This window comes from Ruditapes philippinarum, unplaced genomic scaffold, assembly GCF_026571515.1.
Source record: "Ruditapes philippinarum isolate M1 unplaced genomic scaffold, ASM2657151v2 ctg2914_1_1_1_1, whole genome shotgun sequence".
NCBI classification, from domain to species: domain Eukaryota; kingdom Metazoa; phylum Mollusca; class Bivalvia; order Venerida; family Veneridae; genus Ruditapes; species Ruditapes philippinarum.
Window position 1 is genome coordinate 141067 of NW_026856295.1, and position 20525 is coordinate 161591.

The following is a 20525-nucleotide window of genomic DNA, read 5'->3' on the forward strand; positions in this document are numbered from 1 at the left end:
ATTTATAATAATTTCTCCCAAATTTAAAGTCACGTGGTTTTAATACGCAAGTTTACGTGCCTTTACAAGCAATTTACTCACTCCGAAATGAAGTTCAAAGCTTACCCAAACCCAAAACATCCTTTTATAGTTATAACTTCGAAATATAAGTGTAGCAGCTTTGCCAAGTTTTCACGTGCCAGTCTTTTTGTTAGGTTTAAAGCAACCAAATAAATATTCTTATATCATTACTCATGGACATTATAAACATTGTATAAGTTATTGACTCATCAACCAAAACCTTCAAATGTTTTTTTTTATCTTCAAAAAATAGGACATTTTAATGACGACCTTCAAAAAAATCATGAATGGTATTAAGATTAGCTGGTTACTTCATACTCCACCCAAAACAGAATCTGTAGTATTTTCTAGAAAAAAAACAACAACAAGTAAATCATCCTACAATTCAAATGAATACAAAATACAAAATCACACAAACCTAAATATCAACCTTTTAGAAAATATATCCACACATCAATAATAATGTGCAAAAAATTCTCGAGCCCCAGAAATTTCTCCTCAATTATTCAAGTTTGGAAAGAATATAATCATATGTTGCTGTTGTTTCGAACTGTTTTGTAGTATGCCGATGTAACATTGGATAACTCCTTGAACATGTTAAATGATATTAACTGAAATACTTGTATAGGAAAAGTCAATTCTTGGATCTCCACACTAGGAAACTCTTGGTCATGTCCTTAATTCAATGCCATTTTGATTATGTTTGTTCTTTTTGGTACCCAAGTTTGACTCAGTATTGAAAGAAAAGGCTCCAAACAACCCAGAATAAATTGGTTCGTTTTGTTTTGAATAAGGACAGCAGGTCACATGTTTGGGCCAGAGCAATTTAAGGTTCTTAACTGGTTACCGGTCTCCAAAAGAGTTGATCAGATAACTCTTTGCCATGTCCATAAAATAAAGTCTGACACAGCCCCAAAATACCTTAAGGGCATTTTGTACCCCTTAATCAGGTCCATGACCGCTGTTACCAGGTCTAGAGTGTCTGCACTTTCAACATCAGATTCCTGTGTAAGCTATTCTTTTAGTGACACAGGACGATTTTCTTTACCAAAGGTTGGAAGCTTTGGTAGAAAATCTTTTGCTTTTAATGGTATTTCACTATGGAACGGCCTTCCTCAAAATCTTAGAGATATTCAATCTTCCCACACCTTCAAGCATGCCATCAAAGCCCATTTAGTGGCCAGTTAATTTTAGTCTATTTTTCAATAGTATTGAATCTTTTAATAGTCTTAATAGAGTCCCAGATTTTACTTATTCTTAAGTTTAAGCACAACACACATATGTTGTGTCCTATAGTAATTCACCCATTTTCAGCTTGCACATTTAACGTTTTATAATATTTTTATTAAATTTTTACAGTTTGACTGACAATTTCTGTGATGCACTATTTCATGATTTATTGATGTGATACAAACTTGAACTGTGATTTTAATGTGATACAGACTTGGACTGTGATATATTGTGATCTCAACTAAATTATTGCAATTTATGTCTTATTAGTAAAAGAATTAATTTCAATTTCATACAAATTAACATGACTTTCTGTGTCATGCCTCCAATATCAGGGACCACAATGGAAATAAGAGGAATCCTTTCCTCTTTTTTGTGTTATCCCTGGTATTGGTGGGCAGTACATGGCTCATATATTTATATTTTGTCGTATACTTATATCATGTGATATTTCTAGTCTCTTTAATATTTTGATTATTGTTATATGTATTGTATCATTATGCATCATTATGTCATTGCCATGTCATGTACACTTTTACCGAATAAAATTATTATTATTATTATTATTATTATTAAAACAGTCCAAAATGAGGCACTTGAAATAGTAACAGGCGAAAAAAGTTATGCAATATAGACAAAGTACTAAAAGAACAAACAAGTTTTTTACCAAGTTTTATTAATATCAAACTAGAAGGTCAACGACCAATGTGGTACATAATGTGTAGTACAATTACAAATATAGCACTCTACATACTAGCATTTATCAGATAAACCGCGGCGCAGAAGTGTAATAAAGCCATTTAATAAAAACGATATTACACTAGTGTAATAACACTTTGACGTGACGTCATTTGCGCTATATAGAAAAATAGCGTTAAAGCGCGCTAATGTTAGCGTTACACTATAGGTGCGTCATTGAAAAATTACTCATTTTAACAGTTTACTGTTCTTATTTTATGTATGTGATAAAAAGAATATTATATTCGTGCAGACTCAATACTAAATTTATTGAACAAGTTGAATAAAACAATATTATGCTCGCCAGAGGCTCGCATAATATGATTTTATTCAACTCGTTCAATAAATTTAGTATCAAACTACACTCATTTAATATCCTCCATATAAGATATATTTTAATAATATTAACGTATAAGTTTTACATGCACAGTGCGTTAACTGGAGTGCAGCAGGTATTAGTTACCCGCACTCCAGAGCATGCCCATTGATTGACTCATTTTTGCTGGGGTTTACATATTGTGACGGCAGAGAAGGGGAAAAGCGATAGAAATTTCATATTCAGATAATCATTCATTGGTTACTTTTTTCTGGGGTTTCTTATTGTAACAACAGGGAACGTGTTTTTATGTTTGACTATAATACAAAAGAGAAAAACATTAAAACAATCGGCAATCTGATTAAAACTCGGGGGCTACGCCACCACGTATTCGTGTTTTGATGCTCTTTCTATTACTTGGTTACATTGGTGTCAAAGTTTCCCAGGTGTTTTTGGGCCAGTTTTCCGGTATCGGCAAGTTGATACTTTTAAAAAAAAACTTTTAAGGTTAAATACATTTTCTAATTCGGTGCAAAAGCGTTTCAGAAACACTCCAAAAACCAGATATCCGGGTTATTACGGCATGTAACAGACTTCATTATGTGACACATGGTGTTAAGTTTTTCCCTTTTCTGATAGAGAATGAAAAATCAACACAAGGAATAATTATTTGTTTTCAAAAGCTTTCCAAACATAAATATGCTAAGAGCTAAAGCTATGGAAGTTGATATTTTAAATACAACAGGAAGTTTCGACACTGATTAACATAAAGATAAAGCTAATTATATAAAATTTACTGAAAAAAAACCCCAAACATCTATAGGTATAACATTAAAGAAGATTGTTCATAAAAAGACTCCATAGTTTCCTTTTTTAAACATTTCAGTAATGAAAAGTTTTAAACTTTTCTACTGAGTTTTGTTTAAACAAAAAAATGTAGCGTGAAATATATTCAAGCAGTATAATCAATTTTTAAAATGGTCTTATTTTACAAAAAAAAATACCACGTTTAACAACCTTGTTTGTTTAACAGCTGTTTAAACTAGGCCAATGTCAGTATCTTTACACTGGAACCTTAGACTACTTGCGCTATAAATTTAACAGTTTATCAACTGTTGGTGTAATACCACTATAGTACAATATTGATTTTAACTAGCTTGCAAAACGTACACGGAGTAGACAGTGAAACCTTTCTTTACTTGTTTCATGCCAGCGAAACGGCAAAAGTCTCCGCCATGAAATAATTGCAGCACAAGTTAGCGTACTATCGTACTATCATTTTTAAAATACCAAATTCATATATTAAGACAGTTGAAGAAGTTGGTAATCTAAAAGGTTAAAGTACAAGCTTTTAATCCAAAAAGTTTGTTTAATACAAGTTTGAGCCCTAAAATATTTGAAGTAAGAATACAAGTCCTAAAATGGTTTTAGTATGAGTTTGCGTCCTAAAATGATCTAAGACTCAGTCTTATTACCTGATTAACTAGTTTGTTATATTTTCAGTATAATTAAGCTACATGTACAGTCAAGCTTAATCACTTAAAAAAGTATTATGCACTATGGTCTTTTCAACAAATCGAAAATCTTTGCCGATCATTCATATACATGTATTATCGGACTTCATATAAAAGAAAAGACCGACTTTATGTGATTGCTTAGGGAGAACAACTCTTATCTTTATCACATGTTTCTTGGTTTAAATTTTCAGTATATTTTGGTTCATTACACTGTGCAGCTTTGATAATTCGTGGTAAGATATTCTCCCAGAAATTTACCCTCCGTGTATTCCAGCGTTGTTTAACATTTGCTGACGTCATATCACGTGCTATTTGTAAATAATGCTGATGTTTTCGAGTGTATGGAATCCAATCTAGTCCAAGGTCTGACGGTAGATTAGGATTTCTGAAAGAACAACAATATTTGTACAACGCTGTCACGTCCAGAATATTGCATGGGACCTATTCAAAAAATAGAGAAAAACAGAATTCCTAAAGAAAGCCCAACACGGAAAAATTTAAAATGTTGCAGGTTCGGTTTGATTGAGCCTGTTCATGGACGGTACTGTCAAGTGCAAACTACCGTCCACGCCCCCTAGCACCATGAAATATCAAACATCAAATGAAATATCAAAGTCTACTTGAAAATGATTCTCTGGGTGATAAAAACCACGGCTTGGTAGCGTTCTTAGTAAACTTTTACTCTCATATTCTAATATACTCTTTATTTCTTAACATTGTGTTTTATTATTATTTTTTGTGGATAAAAAACTTATACAAGTATGTCGAGTTAAGGGTAACGAACTCTTATCAATCGGTAAATATCGACTCGCGTTGGGAAATATCGTACAAACTCAAAGCTGCTTTCGCCTTCTTCCACCAGTTTTCATAATAATACCTATTTTCAGTACATTTTGTCACGTGACATAGTGTTTTCAACTTTGCCCATATCTGTAATCACAAACTCTAGAAGCGTGCATATGAAAAAATGGACAGTTGTGATATGAAAATATTTTATGATTAAACTGATCAAGGATTCAAATTAAAAATACTGGTATGATTTTTCTTCCAGAAAATGTGCATTTGCACGATAAATTTATGCATGATTGGCTAGGGATACGATAATGAAGTCACTTCATTTTTTCAATCTCGTTGATAAAACGTAAGCCTAAGTATTAAAACTGAACTCTCAATACTTTTAGCCCTTTATAGTTGCAATTTGTATACATGATTTGAAAATAATAATAATATTCCTGTGCCTGTTGAGATGCTTTAATAAAGGTTCAAATATCTTATACATATACAAGTCGGGCTCTATAAAGGATGTATTCGAGCTACATTTTTTTTCTGAATAAGGAATAACAGTGGTAAACACCCTCTCACACTCCAAAATATCTAAGAATAGGATCACGAAAAACAAGTGGAGAAGTAGCAGCGCACTTCTTGTTTAAATTTATATTACCGGAAATAAGTCGCTATATATTAAGTGCAAATGTATGGTAGGAAAAAAAATTATTTAATACTATTAAAAGTTAAATGAATGTTCTTAAGTAAAGTTTTTTAATAAAATCTATACCCTACCAGTGTTTGCGAAGTTCGACCATATCGTCATGACGTCAGCAGATAACAATGTTTCCCCATTCGTCGGCTTGGGCAGAAATCCATCTTCTAGTTGATCAGACTTTACAAATCCAAAACAAAAGGAAGGTCCCCCACCGTGCTTGAATTTCTTAAACCAATGGCGGCGGCGGTAGAAAGCCGGATTTCGGGTCTATATCAAATAAAACTATACGTGTGCTGATTATCGTAAGGGTTTGAATGGCATCAAGTGGTAACAACAAATCCTTTGTTGAATGAATATCGCCATACATTGAAATATATTTTTCTCTTATATTGTTTTCATCATCGGGATTTTCCAGTTGTATAACTCCGATATGACGGTCTGTACTTTACTGAATTTGGCACGGTTTCTCCAGAAAACTTTCTGAGTGTTACAGGAAAGTGTTTCTCGAAGTAGTTTTGTTGCCGTAAAGTTTCCAACGTTAGTTTCCTGTTACTAAGGTTAAGGCCAGTGCTGCCCTCTCCCGAGTTGACGCCAGTCATTATATCCAAGCTCGAAAAGAAATCCGCAACTTACTTGGTCATATCATTATCTTTGTCAAAACACGTTTTGGTTCAGTTTTAACAAAGTCGCCGTCATGTGTTGGTAGGACAAATGGATATGTAAGCAGTCCGTATTTTAAAGTTACAACGAAATCTATACTGACTTTCAACTTCGGTACCTGACGCAAACAATTAAGCCAATGACTCTGATTTATCTGTTTTTACAATTTGCAAGATTTCCAAATCTTTTTTGCGTTTTTCTTTATTCTTTTCATTTAGCCCCAAAAAAGTTACCAACACTTCCATTTGCCTATAGCTCTTTGAAATAGTCCTTTTTATTTCCAGGTAGGTGTTTGATGAAATACATAGCCGACCCAGCCGACTTCTCCAAAAATTGTACCGATTCGGATCCCCTCAAAAGCAGCAATATTTCATGCACCCTTTTATCCCAAATGCTGGTCCCATAGCCCGTAATTAACCCGGCGCATGCTCATCGCCGGTAGAAAGAAAACCCCCACTGACAACCTATAATTTTGAGGTGACATATAACTCTGCCATGTGTTGCTAAGTGGTGTCCCCTAAATACATGTAAGAAAAGCCTAGAATGAAACACTCCATATTCCACACCAAATAACTGCCAATGGCTTTTCCTCTTCATTTTAATTCCGGGCATAAACATTTCAAGTACAGACAGTCCTCATCATATTTATTCTTTTACTCTCGAGCAAACCTTTTATTCCAGGAAGACATGCATTGTTGTGCTTAAACGCGTTTAACGGATCTTTTTAACGCGCGTTATTGGCAAAGGTTTTTTGAATCGCAAATTTCCAATAGGTGGTTCAGAAAAGGTATTCCAAGAAACGTTTGGATTGTTGCAGATTTATCAGAAATGTTACATCTTCTACTTGTCCGTTAATGACTCCAATTTTTGTTGATACCGACACCGTTTTAGTTTCTGCGGTCCACAAAACTACGTACACCACTGGTAGGGAGTAATATCACTTTTGCCCGTCAAATTGTTGTAATTTATTCTGTTCCTAAAATCCTTAATAATTAAGAATTTTTAATCAGATTATACGAGTACAACGAGACAACTTTAAATCTTATAAGAACAAATGAAGTTTTTAAATTTTAATAAAATGGCATTGGTTGAGAGACAAATAATGAAAACTGACGTTTTTCAATTGCTAAATAAATATATATAAACATAGCCGAAATCCTTGCAGTACACGATGGCGTTTATAAACATAAATTATGCAAGATTTTATAGCTTTAATAAAGACTTTACATTGATTCAGATCCGTCCGCGAGTTAAACGTAATATTCATCCGCCGTTATCATAAAAACCTTTTTAATTGTGACACCCGTGACATGAAATATAGGACGGTGAACTAAGTCAACCCCGTGGTCTCATAGAAATTATCTAATGATGACCTAGATAAAAAACAGACTTTCCACTTACCAAAAAAAGTATGAAATATAATGTACATGTGTATATATAGCATCTAATGATTGTTGCTATTTGATGTAAACTGTTATCACATTCTAGTGCAGCTTTTTGACAAAATTGCGAAGTGTGATTTTAAGACTTTAAAACACATGAAGAAAAATATTAATACATTGTTCAATTTTATTAACCTCATTGAAAAACAAAATTTAATAATGAGATAATAATAATAGTCATAATGCAGCGGTTTGCAAAATACAACTTTATCCAATTCGTTCGATTTCTAGCTACCTACATTCAATATAATCTATTTATAAATCTTTGCAATGTCAAATGTAATGTACACAGATTTGACAAATGAGTATAGTCAGACATATATTACATTAAATTTCAAATATATACATGTATATGTGTGAGTTTTCAATATGCTTTTTAAAAAGGCTTACCTTTCCTTAATGTCCCATTAGTAGGAAAACGTGAACTAAAAACTTAAGTTAACCCACCGACAAAAGATAAATGAAATTTATAACGCTGTTTTATCTAATGCAACCATTGCAATATCACTACGTACTATATACTGACCTGTCGTAACACTCAATAAGCAAAATAGTTGTATTGGTATCTCAAGGCCCAACTGTGCATGTGAGAAAACAAGAATATAACAAATTATTACAAAACAAAGTAAAATGACATATATTAAAATGAAACCATGCCAATGCTATGAACATATGTATATAAGAAAAAAAAATAGATAAAAATGATACGTGTACAGAATGTAAAAAATTAGAATCAGAGAATGAGATCAAAATGAAAATATCATGTTAACTAGATCTAATATGTATTATTAAGAACAAAGATAAATTTCTTATAAATTATCGCTAGATTGAGTAAAATGTTTTTGCATAAAAAATTAACAATGTTTAATCTATGAAAATACGACTTGTCTAAATATGTCTTTGTCAGGTATTGAAAAAAGGAACAATTAAATAAATAATGGAATTCGTCATCCAACAGATTATTAGAACATAAACAACACACCTTTAGGCTTCTATCCAAATTATAAACTCTACCTGTTTCAATAGGCACTTTGTGGTTCATACAACTAAATTGTTAAATCTGATGGTAAAATGTTAAAGTACTTTTAAAACCATTTTGAGTTTTAAAAAAATTATAATTTATACATTTACTGGATTCATAAATAGAAGTTTGCCAACTTTGAATGAACTGATACTTAATTCTAACAGAAATGATTTTATTAAAATGAGGGACAGAATTGAATATTTGAAAAATTCAATTCCTTGACAAACCGAGAGAATCTTAAGAAGTATGCACAAATTTCAATCAAGGAAAATCTACACCAAATCAAAGTATAATATCTTTGACATGAATTATAGCATAGAATAAATTTTATCTTTTTTATCATTAATAAATTAGCCTTAAAAGTTAAGAACCCTAGACTTAATTTGCAATGACAAATGCAATATATCTAGCTTAACCGTACATCATACAAGATGGTGTAGATTGCTTTAGTCCGAAAACTGATTTAGTATATTTCAATTGGAAACGATCAGTTACCTCTACATTTCTACTCCCAAGACATCTGATCCGTATGAAATAATAGGAGCCATTAGTAGGAAAACGTGAACTAAAAACTTAAACCACCGACAAAAGATAACTGAAATTTATAACGCTGTTTAATCTAATGCAACCATTGCAATATCACAACGTACTATATACTGACCTGTCGTAACACTCAATAAGCAAAACAGTTGTATTGGTATCTCAAGGCCCAACTGTGCATGTAAGAAAACAAGAATATAACAAATTATTACAAAACAAAGTAAAATGACATATATTAAAATGAAACCATGCCAATGCTATGAACATATGTATATTAGAAAAACAAAAAAATAGATAAAAATGATACATGTACAAAATGTAAAAAGTTAGAATCAGAGAATGAGATCAAAAAGAAAATTTATGTCAATATGTATTATTAAGAATAAAGATAATTTTCTTATAAAATATTGCTAGATTGAGTAAAGATTTTTTGCATCAAATTTAACAATGTTGGGTCTATGAAAATACGACTTGTCGTAGGTTTGAAAAAAAAGGAACAATTTAAATAAATATGAAATTCGTCACCCAAAGATTTCAGAACATAATACCGCTTTTAGACTTCTATCAAATTAAAAAATCTACTGTTTCAATTGCATTTTTGTGTTCATACATCTAATATGCTAAATCTGATGGTAAAAATGTTAAGTATTTTTAAAAGCCATGTCGAGTTTTAAAAAAATTTAATTCACAGACATTTACTGGATATAATGAAGTTTGCCAACATGAATAAACTGATATTTAATTCTAACAGAAATGATTTCTTAAAATTGAGGACAAAATGGAATGTTTTTGAAAAATTCAATAACTTGACAAACGAGAGAATCAAAGAAGTTGCAACACATTTCAACCAAGGAAAATCCACATAAAATCAAAGTATAATTTCTTTGACATGAAAAATAGCATAGAACAAATTTTATCTTTTTTTTTTATCATAAATCAATTTGCCTCAATAGCTGGGCTGCGTTTCATGAGAGTCTCAGTTAATCCTAAATCCTAGGATTATGACCAATTCTAGGAGAAAAAGTTTTTGCACTTCAGACCGTTTCAAAGTAACTGTCCTATCTTTTGTCGTAAACTTAAGATTCATGCGATTCGCTTCTGAAAAAGTTACAAAATACAATTATTTACGCGCATTAATCCGGATTGATTTAACTATCAATTGATTATAGCAAGTTGAGTAATGTATTGCTCTCTTGACATAATAGATATAAAGATTTTATCATGCTGACTGAAAATTATACATATTTCACGAGAAACGAAAATAACCCTTTTTATTTGATTTCATTATCAAAGACAATGGTGACGAATTCCTTGCTTGCTACTCAACTGCAATTGTTTAGAATTTATTTTCTTAGTTAGACCATTTTCTATCATTCTAGACAGTTTTCAAAACGAAATTCAACAAAAAGTTTTGTTTTTCTTTTCAAACAAAATGGCGAAAGAAGTCCTTTTGAAATAATTATGAGTTTTGACTCCGCCCACTTTCATATTTATATTTCATATTTATTTTTTAACAAATACGAAATATATTTGACTGATAGGCTTATATAGCACTATATTTCATGGGTAAAATTAAATAATTTCAATATCCCCTGTCACTAATTCGGTGATTTGCAATGATCAATTCCTTGGAAATGTGTACAGTATCGACTTATCAACTCCTCGTCAGTTTAAACGTTCAGGCGCCTGTGACTTGTCCCCCCGGCACAAGGCCCCCGTCTTTTAAAAATACTCGCATGAACGCTGCTATTGTTTGAGTTTGAGTGGTTTTGACTTGGGAAAATGCTTAAGATACCTTTAAAACACTCCTAGATTTAGAAACTGTTTTTTAGGTAAAAAATTTAGGAGTCATAAGTTAAGGGACTTTTTTAAGACCTTTCTTTGAAACGCCAAAAATTGTCTCAATTTTCATTTTAGGGCATACTTAAGACTTAGGACTCTCCATGAAACCCAGCCCAAAACTCTAGACTTAATTTGCAATGACAAACGCAATATTCCTAGCTGAAACAAGATGGTTGTAGATTGCTTTAGTCCGAAATCTGATTTAGTATATTTTCAATTGGAAAAGGGATCCAGTTACCTCTAACATTTTCCTACTCCCCAAACATCCTACTAGGATAATATCTACATAAACTTTAACAAAAACCTATGAGGTAAATATATGATAATGATTTCCACAAATCTAACATTACTACAATATATTACAACAGTATTTGTTTAAATGTGGAAACAAGACACTTAACCTCTGAAGACACTTCACATCCCAAAATCATTAAGACACTTTGATTATTTCTAGAATAAATATTTTATCAACAAATAAACCTTTTGTTTGTTAATTTTCTTTTTTTAGTATTTTTTTTAAAAAAAAAATGTTTAACTCAAGGCAATTTTCAGTATCTTTAAACACTGCAACATGGAACTTTGATATATTACACCATTTTCTGAAACATTACATGAAAGACAATTTTTAAGTATCAATGTGACATAAAAATAAAGAAAAATCTGCTATATAATTGTTTGATAAAAAATATTATGTGTGATTTTCACCATAACTATCAATGTACTGTCAATCTGGGACATACATGTATTTCCCAGTATCAATGTTAGAACAAATGAGGGGTGAAAAGAGATATATCATATCTAAGATAGTAGGTCACCCACTTTAAATGACTAATACAAAAATAATTATTTTAAATAGTCAAACTTATTTTGAAATTTTACTGTGATAAATATATTTTAGAAAAAAAATATAATGTACTTAACTGATTATCATTAATACCATATAAATATATTAGGGGAAAAAATAATATCTCTACAGTATTTTTGATTTGGTTCATACTTATCATATAACAAGAAATGTGTTTAAAACAATGAATATTTTAATCACCATAATTGATTGCATTTCACATGTTCCACCTTAATTTGTGTAAGCACATAACAACACATAACCAAAAAGGGAGGTGTAGTGCTTTAATCAGATTTCATAGAAAGGGGGGGGGGAAAATGGAAATCTAAAAAAATGGGGGTTTATTCAAAACTTTACCTTTTCTGGGACAAGTTAAATTGTTCTTTTTGTTTACAATTTCCTTTTTTTTTATTTTGATTTCCCCCCAAATTGGATCTAAAATGTCATTTCACAAATTTAAATACATGTTTAAAACCAAACAAAAAGTGCTCCCTTTTCATTTGCAAATTTTCCCCTAACAGGCCTGTAGGCCTCTGTAAAGGTTAAAAAACAAAAAATGTTTGGGGCCCTGTTGAAATTTTTAAAAAATTATTAACAACTTTTCTTTCCCCCTTTATAACGTTTTAGAACTTTTTTTTGAAAGGGTTTACAAAAGAGAACCCCTTAACTAATTAAAAAATAAAAATCAAATTGGTTTTAAAAGGCTTGACAAATTACACAAATTTTTTAAAAAAAATTTACAAATTTTTAAAATCTATGTTCCCGTCCGAAAACTGCACCCGTGAAAAATTTTGTACTAAAAATTTCGAAATGAAAAATAGATAAAAATATTGTAAAAATTTTTTTTCCAATCTGGCTCAAATGTGACAGGGTTATTTAAAGTCGGTTGTACTAAAATTTTAAAGTAATAAACTATCCCATAGCTTCTTTGTTTGGGAAATTTAAAACCAGAGTTTAAATTTTGTTCGTCCCTTTGGGGTGTTTTTAAAAAAGAATCAAACACTGTACAAAAAACATGTAGGGGGAAAACCTACGTTAGTTGAAAAAATTCATTGTTTTAAAAAATTTTTGTTTTTAAAGTTTCCCATCGGGAATTTTTGCCCAAAAAATTTGGGCCCCCAAATTTTAAAGTTCTTAAAAACCTACTTACGACTGGTCTGAAGCAAGCCTTAAAAAGTTTACGACGTTAATCTGTTTGATAAAACGCGACGTAGCCGTAAGATCGGTCGTACGACCAAATCTTAGAGCTCTACGACCGGGCGTACGATCGTTGATAAAACGGCACCCTGATCCGTATAAAATAATAAGAGCCACCATTGCATCAAAATAAACTCAATTGTAGATCAAATGGTAAGGCAATTTTACCAGTCTTTGTTTTAACAGAAAAACGGCTTTTCGGGCTTGATCAATCAGTTTTTTTTCTGGTGCCTAAACAGTTTCCGTTTAAATTGGAAATTGAACCCCAAGATAATCAAAACAATCTACGATTTCAAGTATGTAACCCTCAAACTCTAGAGGATTAATACTATTCAACCCCTTTTACTTTTACAGAACACATCCTTTTTTGTTTTGGCAGTGTTTACTGTTTAAATCCCAAATATTACAGACATTGCATTCATAAGCTTTTTTGTAACTCATTAAAGGACTCTCCCCGTACATTTAATACAATGATGTTATATATTCGATCCTTGAAGATCGTTCAGCACGCATTATTGTTTGTGCTTGTTGGGTATTTTTAGTTTGCAACTTTTTGGCCATTTCCTAGTTGCGTCTGGTTCCCCAATATTCCTAACTTGAATAATGTTGGGAATTCACCATTAGGAATATGTTGGCCCTGCTTTTTTTAAATTTGTTCTTTTGACGATCTTAATCTGTGATATTGCAGGCTTCATTTAACACCCTGATCCCCTTTCAAAAAATTCCATAATAAATCAGTTCCGCCCATTGTTTTCTCGTTTAGGGCACACGCTTTTTATTACTTGGGGACCATAACGCCGGCTTTTCAATGGAATGGCAACGAAAGTGTCACATTAAAGTTTCCCATGATGACCGCCAATATGAACAAATCTGCGGAATGTTTCTACATTCAAAAGTTTACTATTTCTTGTTTAAATGTTGAATTCTGCTTAAGCCGGTGCTAGGGGGTGTGGACGGTAACTTGTACTTTCCAGTACCGTCCATGAACAGGCTCAATCAAACCGAGCCTGCAACATTTTCAATTTTGTCATGTTGGGCTTTCTTTCATTAGGATTTTCAGCTAAAATAACCGTATCATCAGCAAATAATATAAGATAAACTTCAAATTCGTTTGTAATTTAAATATGACTAATACTTTCGCACACGACATTTAAATCTTCGAATCTCCTAGACAGGAACAAGTTCAAGTCATTTAAGAACAATGAAAATAAAACTTGAATACATTTTCGTCTTGTCGGACGCCAAAAGTCAGCTGCTACGAATCAGTCACCTCGTCCATTTCAAATAAATACCACACGTTTTGAAGGAAAGGACGAAAAAGTCATGATTAAATGATTTAGGAGACAATCAGACACATTTGGAACCCTTCGCCAAATTTCCTTAACATTAGTGGTCGAAATTTGACAAGGACATCTAGGATCGCATGTCTTCTTTAATATAATATCTATGTAGAATATGGAGAGGACAATTTTGCGACCCGATTTTGCTGAATAAAGCGCAACGCGGATGAAAATTTAAAGTTTAAATAATTTGGAATTTGAAAATATTTGGATGGATTACAAATTTGTTTGCACTTTAAGATTGTTTAAAGCAATAAATTTGCAAGTTATCTTTGGGATATACGGTGTATTACCTCCGCAATGAAGAGTATTCAAATAGGCTAGGATTACTGTTAACTGCAAATGAAACTTAGTGCCGTAATTTCAAATCACAGGATTGTAAACTTTTTTTCTTTCTTTTTTTCTTCAAACATTATTTATTGATCTTTCAGATGTGTTTTAGCCAAACAAAGTGTTTAATTTCAATTACATAATTAACATATGTATTTATTGGCTAAATAATGCTAAATCTTATAGCAAAAATGGTACGTACATAAATACCTTAATTAGATTAAAAAAAATTATGACTGTAACCCGTTTTTGCAGATACATAATTATGTACCTTAAATGTATTCAATTTAAGAGTACATCTTGTTTTTGTACACACTTATATATACATTTGATTGATACAATTTCATAGATTGCAAGATTGCAACCTATTTGTGTACATACATATACCTTAAATGGATTACTTTGTTTATGTACACACCTATATACAGAAAACAGAATCTTTATAAGAGTGTTACCCGTTTTTTCAAACACCTATATACCCGAAAGAGATTCATTTTAACTGTGTAACCCCTTTTTATACATATCTATATACACTTGATAGATAAAATGTAAGGGAGCAACACATATTTGCAAGTGCATAGATATTTTCGATTTAAGAATGCAATCTGTTTTTGTACAGCCAAAAATACCTTAATTAGTTCCAATATATTAGTGTAACCCTTTTTTCACATACATACGAGTATATACCTTAAATTGATTCATTTAAAGAGTGCAACTAGATTTTGTACATACCAATATACCCGCAGTAGAATGTGTAACTTAGATACAATGTAAAAGTGTAACCCGTTTCTGCACACGCATAAATACCTTATATATGTTCTATTTAAGAATGCAACCTGTTTTGTTCATGCATGAATACCTTAACTAGATTCAATACAATAGGGGAGTAACACGTTTTTGCACATACATATATACCTTAAATGGATTCAATTTAGGGGAATAACCTGGTCTTGTACACCCCATTATCCCCAAAATAGATTCTACAAAAGAGTGTCACCCTTTTTGTACATGCCTTTATACACTTATAAGATTCAGTTTTAGAATGCAACCTGTTTTTTACACACCGATATACAGTTGATTGATTCAATATAAAAGTGCAACCCGTTTTTGCACAGACTTGTATAGCCTAAAAAAGATTCAGTTTAAGAGTTCAACCATTTTTGCACAGATTTGTTAAGCCTGAATGAAATTCAGTTTAAGAATGCAACTTGTCCTTGAACAAACTTATATTTTTGAAGTATAAAAATTTATACATGAACGTGTTCACTCTACAATTGAATCTGATCGAGGGTATAGAGGTATTGCAAAAACGGGCTTCAGTATTATATAGACTCTATTTTGGGTATTTATGTATGTTCAAAAACGGGTTACACTCTTATATTTAATCTAATTAATGTATATATGTAGGTTGCATTCTTAAGTCGATCTTTATTAGGTATTTATGCGTGTGCAAAAACGGGTTGCACTGCTAAAATGAATCTCTTAAGTGTATATAGGTGTGCAGAAACGGGTCACAATCTTATATTATATCTTATTAAGGTATCTATGTATGTACAACAATAGGTTGCATTCTTAAATGTATCTAAATCAGGTATGTATGCGTGTGCAGAAACATTTTGCACTCCAACATTGTATCCATCATGTGTATATAGATGCGTACAAAAACGGGTTGTAAAGTTAAAGTGTATCTCGTTCGGGTTTATTGGTGTGTGCAAAAACAGGTTGCACTGTTAAAGTGAGTCTATTTTGGGTTACAAAAGAGGTTGCACTCTTAAATTAAATCCATTTAAGGTATATAATTATGTATATGTATGTTTAAAAAACGGGTTATACTTTTGAAACAAAGTTATGCACATATAAATAAATTACCAAAATATCTTTGCCAAAAAGCATAAATTAGTTTTATTGATAAACAATGTTAAAACTACAACTCTCTGTATTACATCTGGGGGCATAATATATTTTAGATTTAATGAAATATTTAATAATACTTAAAAAAAATCTAGTCAGGGAGGGTGTTCGTGCATCAAATACTGGTTTCATTACTGTCAACGTTTCCCAGAAGTATTTCTCCCGGTCTATTGGTATCTGGAAAAACTTGATATTTTTGAAAAATACTTTTTTAGTTTTAATATATTTTCTAATTCGGGGAGAACTCATTTCTAGGACAATAACAAACCTCGATATGCGGGCCATTATGGCATGTGTTTGTAACAGTCTTCATTATGTGGTACACATACATAGGAACATACACATAAGAAACCGGACGTTTGGTGTGTTAAGTTTTTTTCACATTTCTGTTGAGGAATGAAAAATCAACACAAGAAATATTCATTTGTTTTTAAAAAGCTTTCACTGAATTTACTGAGAGAGAACTATTAGTATATCATTTATAAAGTATGTTCGTAAACAACACTCCATATTTTAGAGAGAAAAAAACACATTTCAATTATGAAAAGGTTAAAACAATAAAACCATTTTGCTGTGTTCTGTTTGAGAAAAGAATATAACCAAAAATATATTTAAGCAGTATAATCATTTTTTTCCACACAAAATGGTACGAAAAGCAATTCATTTTACAACCTTGATTAACAGCCGTTGAAACTGGGCCATCAGAATTTTACATGTCAAAATTTTTACATCGGAACCTTCTAATATTTTGAGTAGACTACGAGGGGTGTTCAAATATGAATGAAACTAGGCCAATATCTCGCTTTTAACCACGTTTTGCATGAACTTTGTAAATGCATCGCACAGATGGTTGTGTAATCTCTCAAATGATACAATATATGTGTAAATCAGTTCAGTCCAGCTTTGACCATAGCTCGATATACGCTATCTACTCGTGTTTACTAAAGCTAAAATGGTTGGGAAAAGGTCTCCCTTCACTGACCAAATACGGTCCTAGGTCAAGAATCGTTGAGCTTCCTCGACCTCTTAACTCGTCTGATCTTGCCCCTTGTGACTTTTTCCTGTTTCCAAGGCTCAAAAAACATTTTGCTGGAAGAAAACTCAACGCGACAAAATTTTGGCTCGGCTATTTGCCAGTGTTTGAACAGTGTTTTTAAGCACTAATGGAATTTAACCCGGTTGCATTCATATTTGAACATCCCTCCTACTTGTATAATAATGGACAGCTATAAATTTAACTGTTTATTAACGTTTAGTGTAATACCACGTAATTAACTATCTTGCATTACGTAAACGGAGTAGAACATGAGGTCTTTCTTTACTTGTTATTGTTGCATACTAACAAAACGGCAAAAGTCTCCGCAGTACAAGTTTGCGTTCTTACATTTTCATACCTTTATTGAGTAATAGAAGTTCAAATCCTAAAATAATGAAAGTACAATTATGCGTCCTAAAATGGTTTAAGTATGAATATACGTCTTGAAATAGTTGAAAAACCCGTTCATACTAACAAAAATTAAGCTACTATCAAGCGTAATATGCACTATGGTCTTTTCAATCAGACGAAAATCCTAACCGATCAGCCAAAGTCCATATAGATCTAACCGGCTTTTATAAAAAGGAAATTGTTTAGGGTGAACAATTTTTATCTTTATCGCATGTTTCTTGATTTAAATTTTCAGAATATTTTTGTTCGTTACATTGTGCAGCTTTGACAATTCGTGGTAAGATATTCTCCAAGAAATTAGCCCTCCGTGTGTTCCAGCGTTGTTTAACATTTGCTGACGTCATATCACGTGATATTTGTAAATAATGCTGGTGTTTTCTAGTGTATGGAATCCAATCTAGTCCAAGGTCTGATGGGAGATTAGGATTTCTGAAAAAAAAAATGCAACGCTTTTGCTTCTAGCCTTTGCATGGGTACTATTTAAATTCTATTTAAAAAAAATATTTCTCCGGTAAATATAGTGCAAGGCTGGATAACGTTCCTTGTAAGTTTCTACTCTCATATTCTAAAATATCGACTCGTGTTGGGATATATCGAACAAACTCTGAGCTGCTCTCGCCCTTTTCCGACAGCTTTCGTAATACCTATTTTAAGTTTATTGTTGTCACGTGAGATAAAGCTTGATTTTTAGCGTCTGCAATCCTAAACATACATGACGTATAAAAATAGGGATATTTTATGATTAAAGTGGTCAAGGATCCGAAGCAAAATATTGCTGTTATGAATTTTTTATCGAGTACACTTGCAAGCTTGGCCAAAGGTACAATACTGGCGTCACTTACTTTTTGTCTCGTTAATAAGATGTAAGTCTGAGTATTAAACCTGAAAGCTCAATACAGCTACGCCTTTAAAGTTGTCTTTGAACATTATTTGAAAATAATGATATTGTCCCTGACCACGTGCAGATGTTATAAAAAAAGGCTTAAATATCTTATTTTGTTAATAAGTCAGGCTCTAATGAGGATGTGTTCGACCTTAAGATTTCTAAAATAATGACGTCGCAGTGGAAAATACACTTTCACGTCCAAAAAAAAATAAAACATACTAAAAACAGTTATCACGAAAACAGTTGAAAGAAAGCGATTGCAGCTTCTTATTTATTGATATGACCAAAAATTAGTCGCTTTATATTAAGTTTACATGTTATCTAGGAAACATAATTTGTATTGTTATAAAAAGTTGAAGAAAATCGCTTGAAGTAAATCTTTTGAATAATACATTTATACCCATACCCAGTTTTTGCGAAGTTAGACCATATCGTCATGACGTCAGCAGATAACTGTGTTTCCCACTTCGCCGGCTTTGCATGAAATTCATCTTCTAATTGATCAGAATTTACAAAACCAAATACAAAAGGGAGATCTCCGCCGTGGACTAATTTCTTAAACCATGTCGGGGGCTGTAGAAAGCCTGAAAACTCGGGAACTATTTCAAATAAATACATATACGTGTGCTGATTGGTCGAAAGTTTTGAATGTGCATTAAGTGTAACATACAAATCCTTTGTGAATGAAACATCACCAAACATGGAAATGAATTCTTCTCTAATATTATTTTCATCACCAGGATTTTCCCAGTTTGTATACTCCGATATGACGGCGTCTACTGCAACTTTGGGCACTGTTTCTCCAAAAACCTTCCCGATTGTTACAGGAACAAGTGTTTCCTCGAAGTAAGTTTTGTTTGCCGTAAAGTTTTCAGCGTCAGGGTTTCCTGTTACAAACGGACTTATGCCACCGCTACCCTCTCCCGAGTTCACGCCAGTCATTACATCCAAGCTCGAAAAGAAATCCGCAACTTCACTTGACATATCGCTGTCTTTGTCAAACACACGTTTTGGATCGGTTTTTACAAAGTCACCGTCAAATGTTGGTAGGAACGAAGATGGAAATGTAACCAGTCCGTATGTGGAGTTACAAACGAAATCTGATAACTTTTCAACTGGTACCTGACGCAAACAATTAACCAATGACTTTGATCCGTCTGCTTCACAATTTGCAAGATTTCCCATCTTTTTTGCGTTTTCTTTATTCTTTTCATTAAGCCCCCAAAAGTTACCAACACTTCCACTCTGACCTAAAGCTCTTTGAAATAGTCCTTTATTTCCAGGATAGAGTGTTTGATAAAATACACTAGCCGACCCAGCCGACTCTCCAAAAAGTGTCACCCGATTCGGGTCCCCTCCAAAAGCAGCAATATTATCATGCACCCATTTTATCCCCAAATGCTGGTCCCATAGCCCGTAATTACCCGGCGCATGCTCATCGCCGGTAGAAAGAAAACCCCACACTGACAACCTATAATTGAGAGTAACAACTATAACTCTGCCATGTATTGCCAAGTGGTGTCCTAAATACATGTCAGAAAAACCAATCGTGAATCCACCTCCATATATCCACACCATAACTGCCAATGGCTTTTCTTCTTCATTTAATTCCGGGGCATAAACATTCAAGTACAGACAGTCCTCGTCATATTTTAATCTTTTTACTCTCCAGAAATCCTTTTAATCCAGGAAGACATGCATTGTTGTGATTAAACGCG

General features: G+C 32.4%; 1 protein-coding gene across 2 annotated transcripts; it reads right to left on the bottom strand.

Moving 5' to 3' along the window:
• Positions 1 to 1962: 1962 nt before the first annotated feature.
• On the bottom strand, positions 1963 to 20497 carry LOC132746120 (cholinesterase 2-like). Of its 2 annotated transcripts, none has more exons than XM_060735192.1 (2): positions 19214 to 20495; positions 1963 to 4246 (listed from the first exon to the last, which is right to left on the bottom strand). In XM_060735192.1, exons 1-2 carry the CDS (start codon positions 20383 to 20385, stop codon positions 4000 to 4002), a joined length of 1419 nt encoding a protein of 472 aa, XP_060591175.1. In that variant the 5' UTR covers positions 20386 to 20495; the 3' UTR covers positions 1963 to 3999. The 2 variants fall into 2 exon arrangements, with proteins under 2 accessions (XP_060591175.1, XP_060591174.1); XM_060735191.1 differs by lacking the exon at positions 1963 to 4246 and adding an exon at positions 18051 to 18350 and having other exon boundaries at positions 19214 to 20497.
• Between the last annotated feature and the right edge of the window lie 28 nt (positions 20498 to 20525).

Coding starts and splice junctions, on each gene's coding strand:
- LOC132746120 (XM_060735192.1), bottom strand. CDS start 20,385: ATGGTGTGGATATATGGAGGTGGATTCACGATTGGTTTTTCTGACATG. Junction 4,247..19,213: donor TCTAACTTCGCAAAAACTGG/GTATGGGTATAA, acceptor TTGTTCTTTCAG/AAATCCTAATCTACCGTCAG.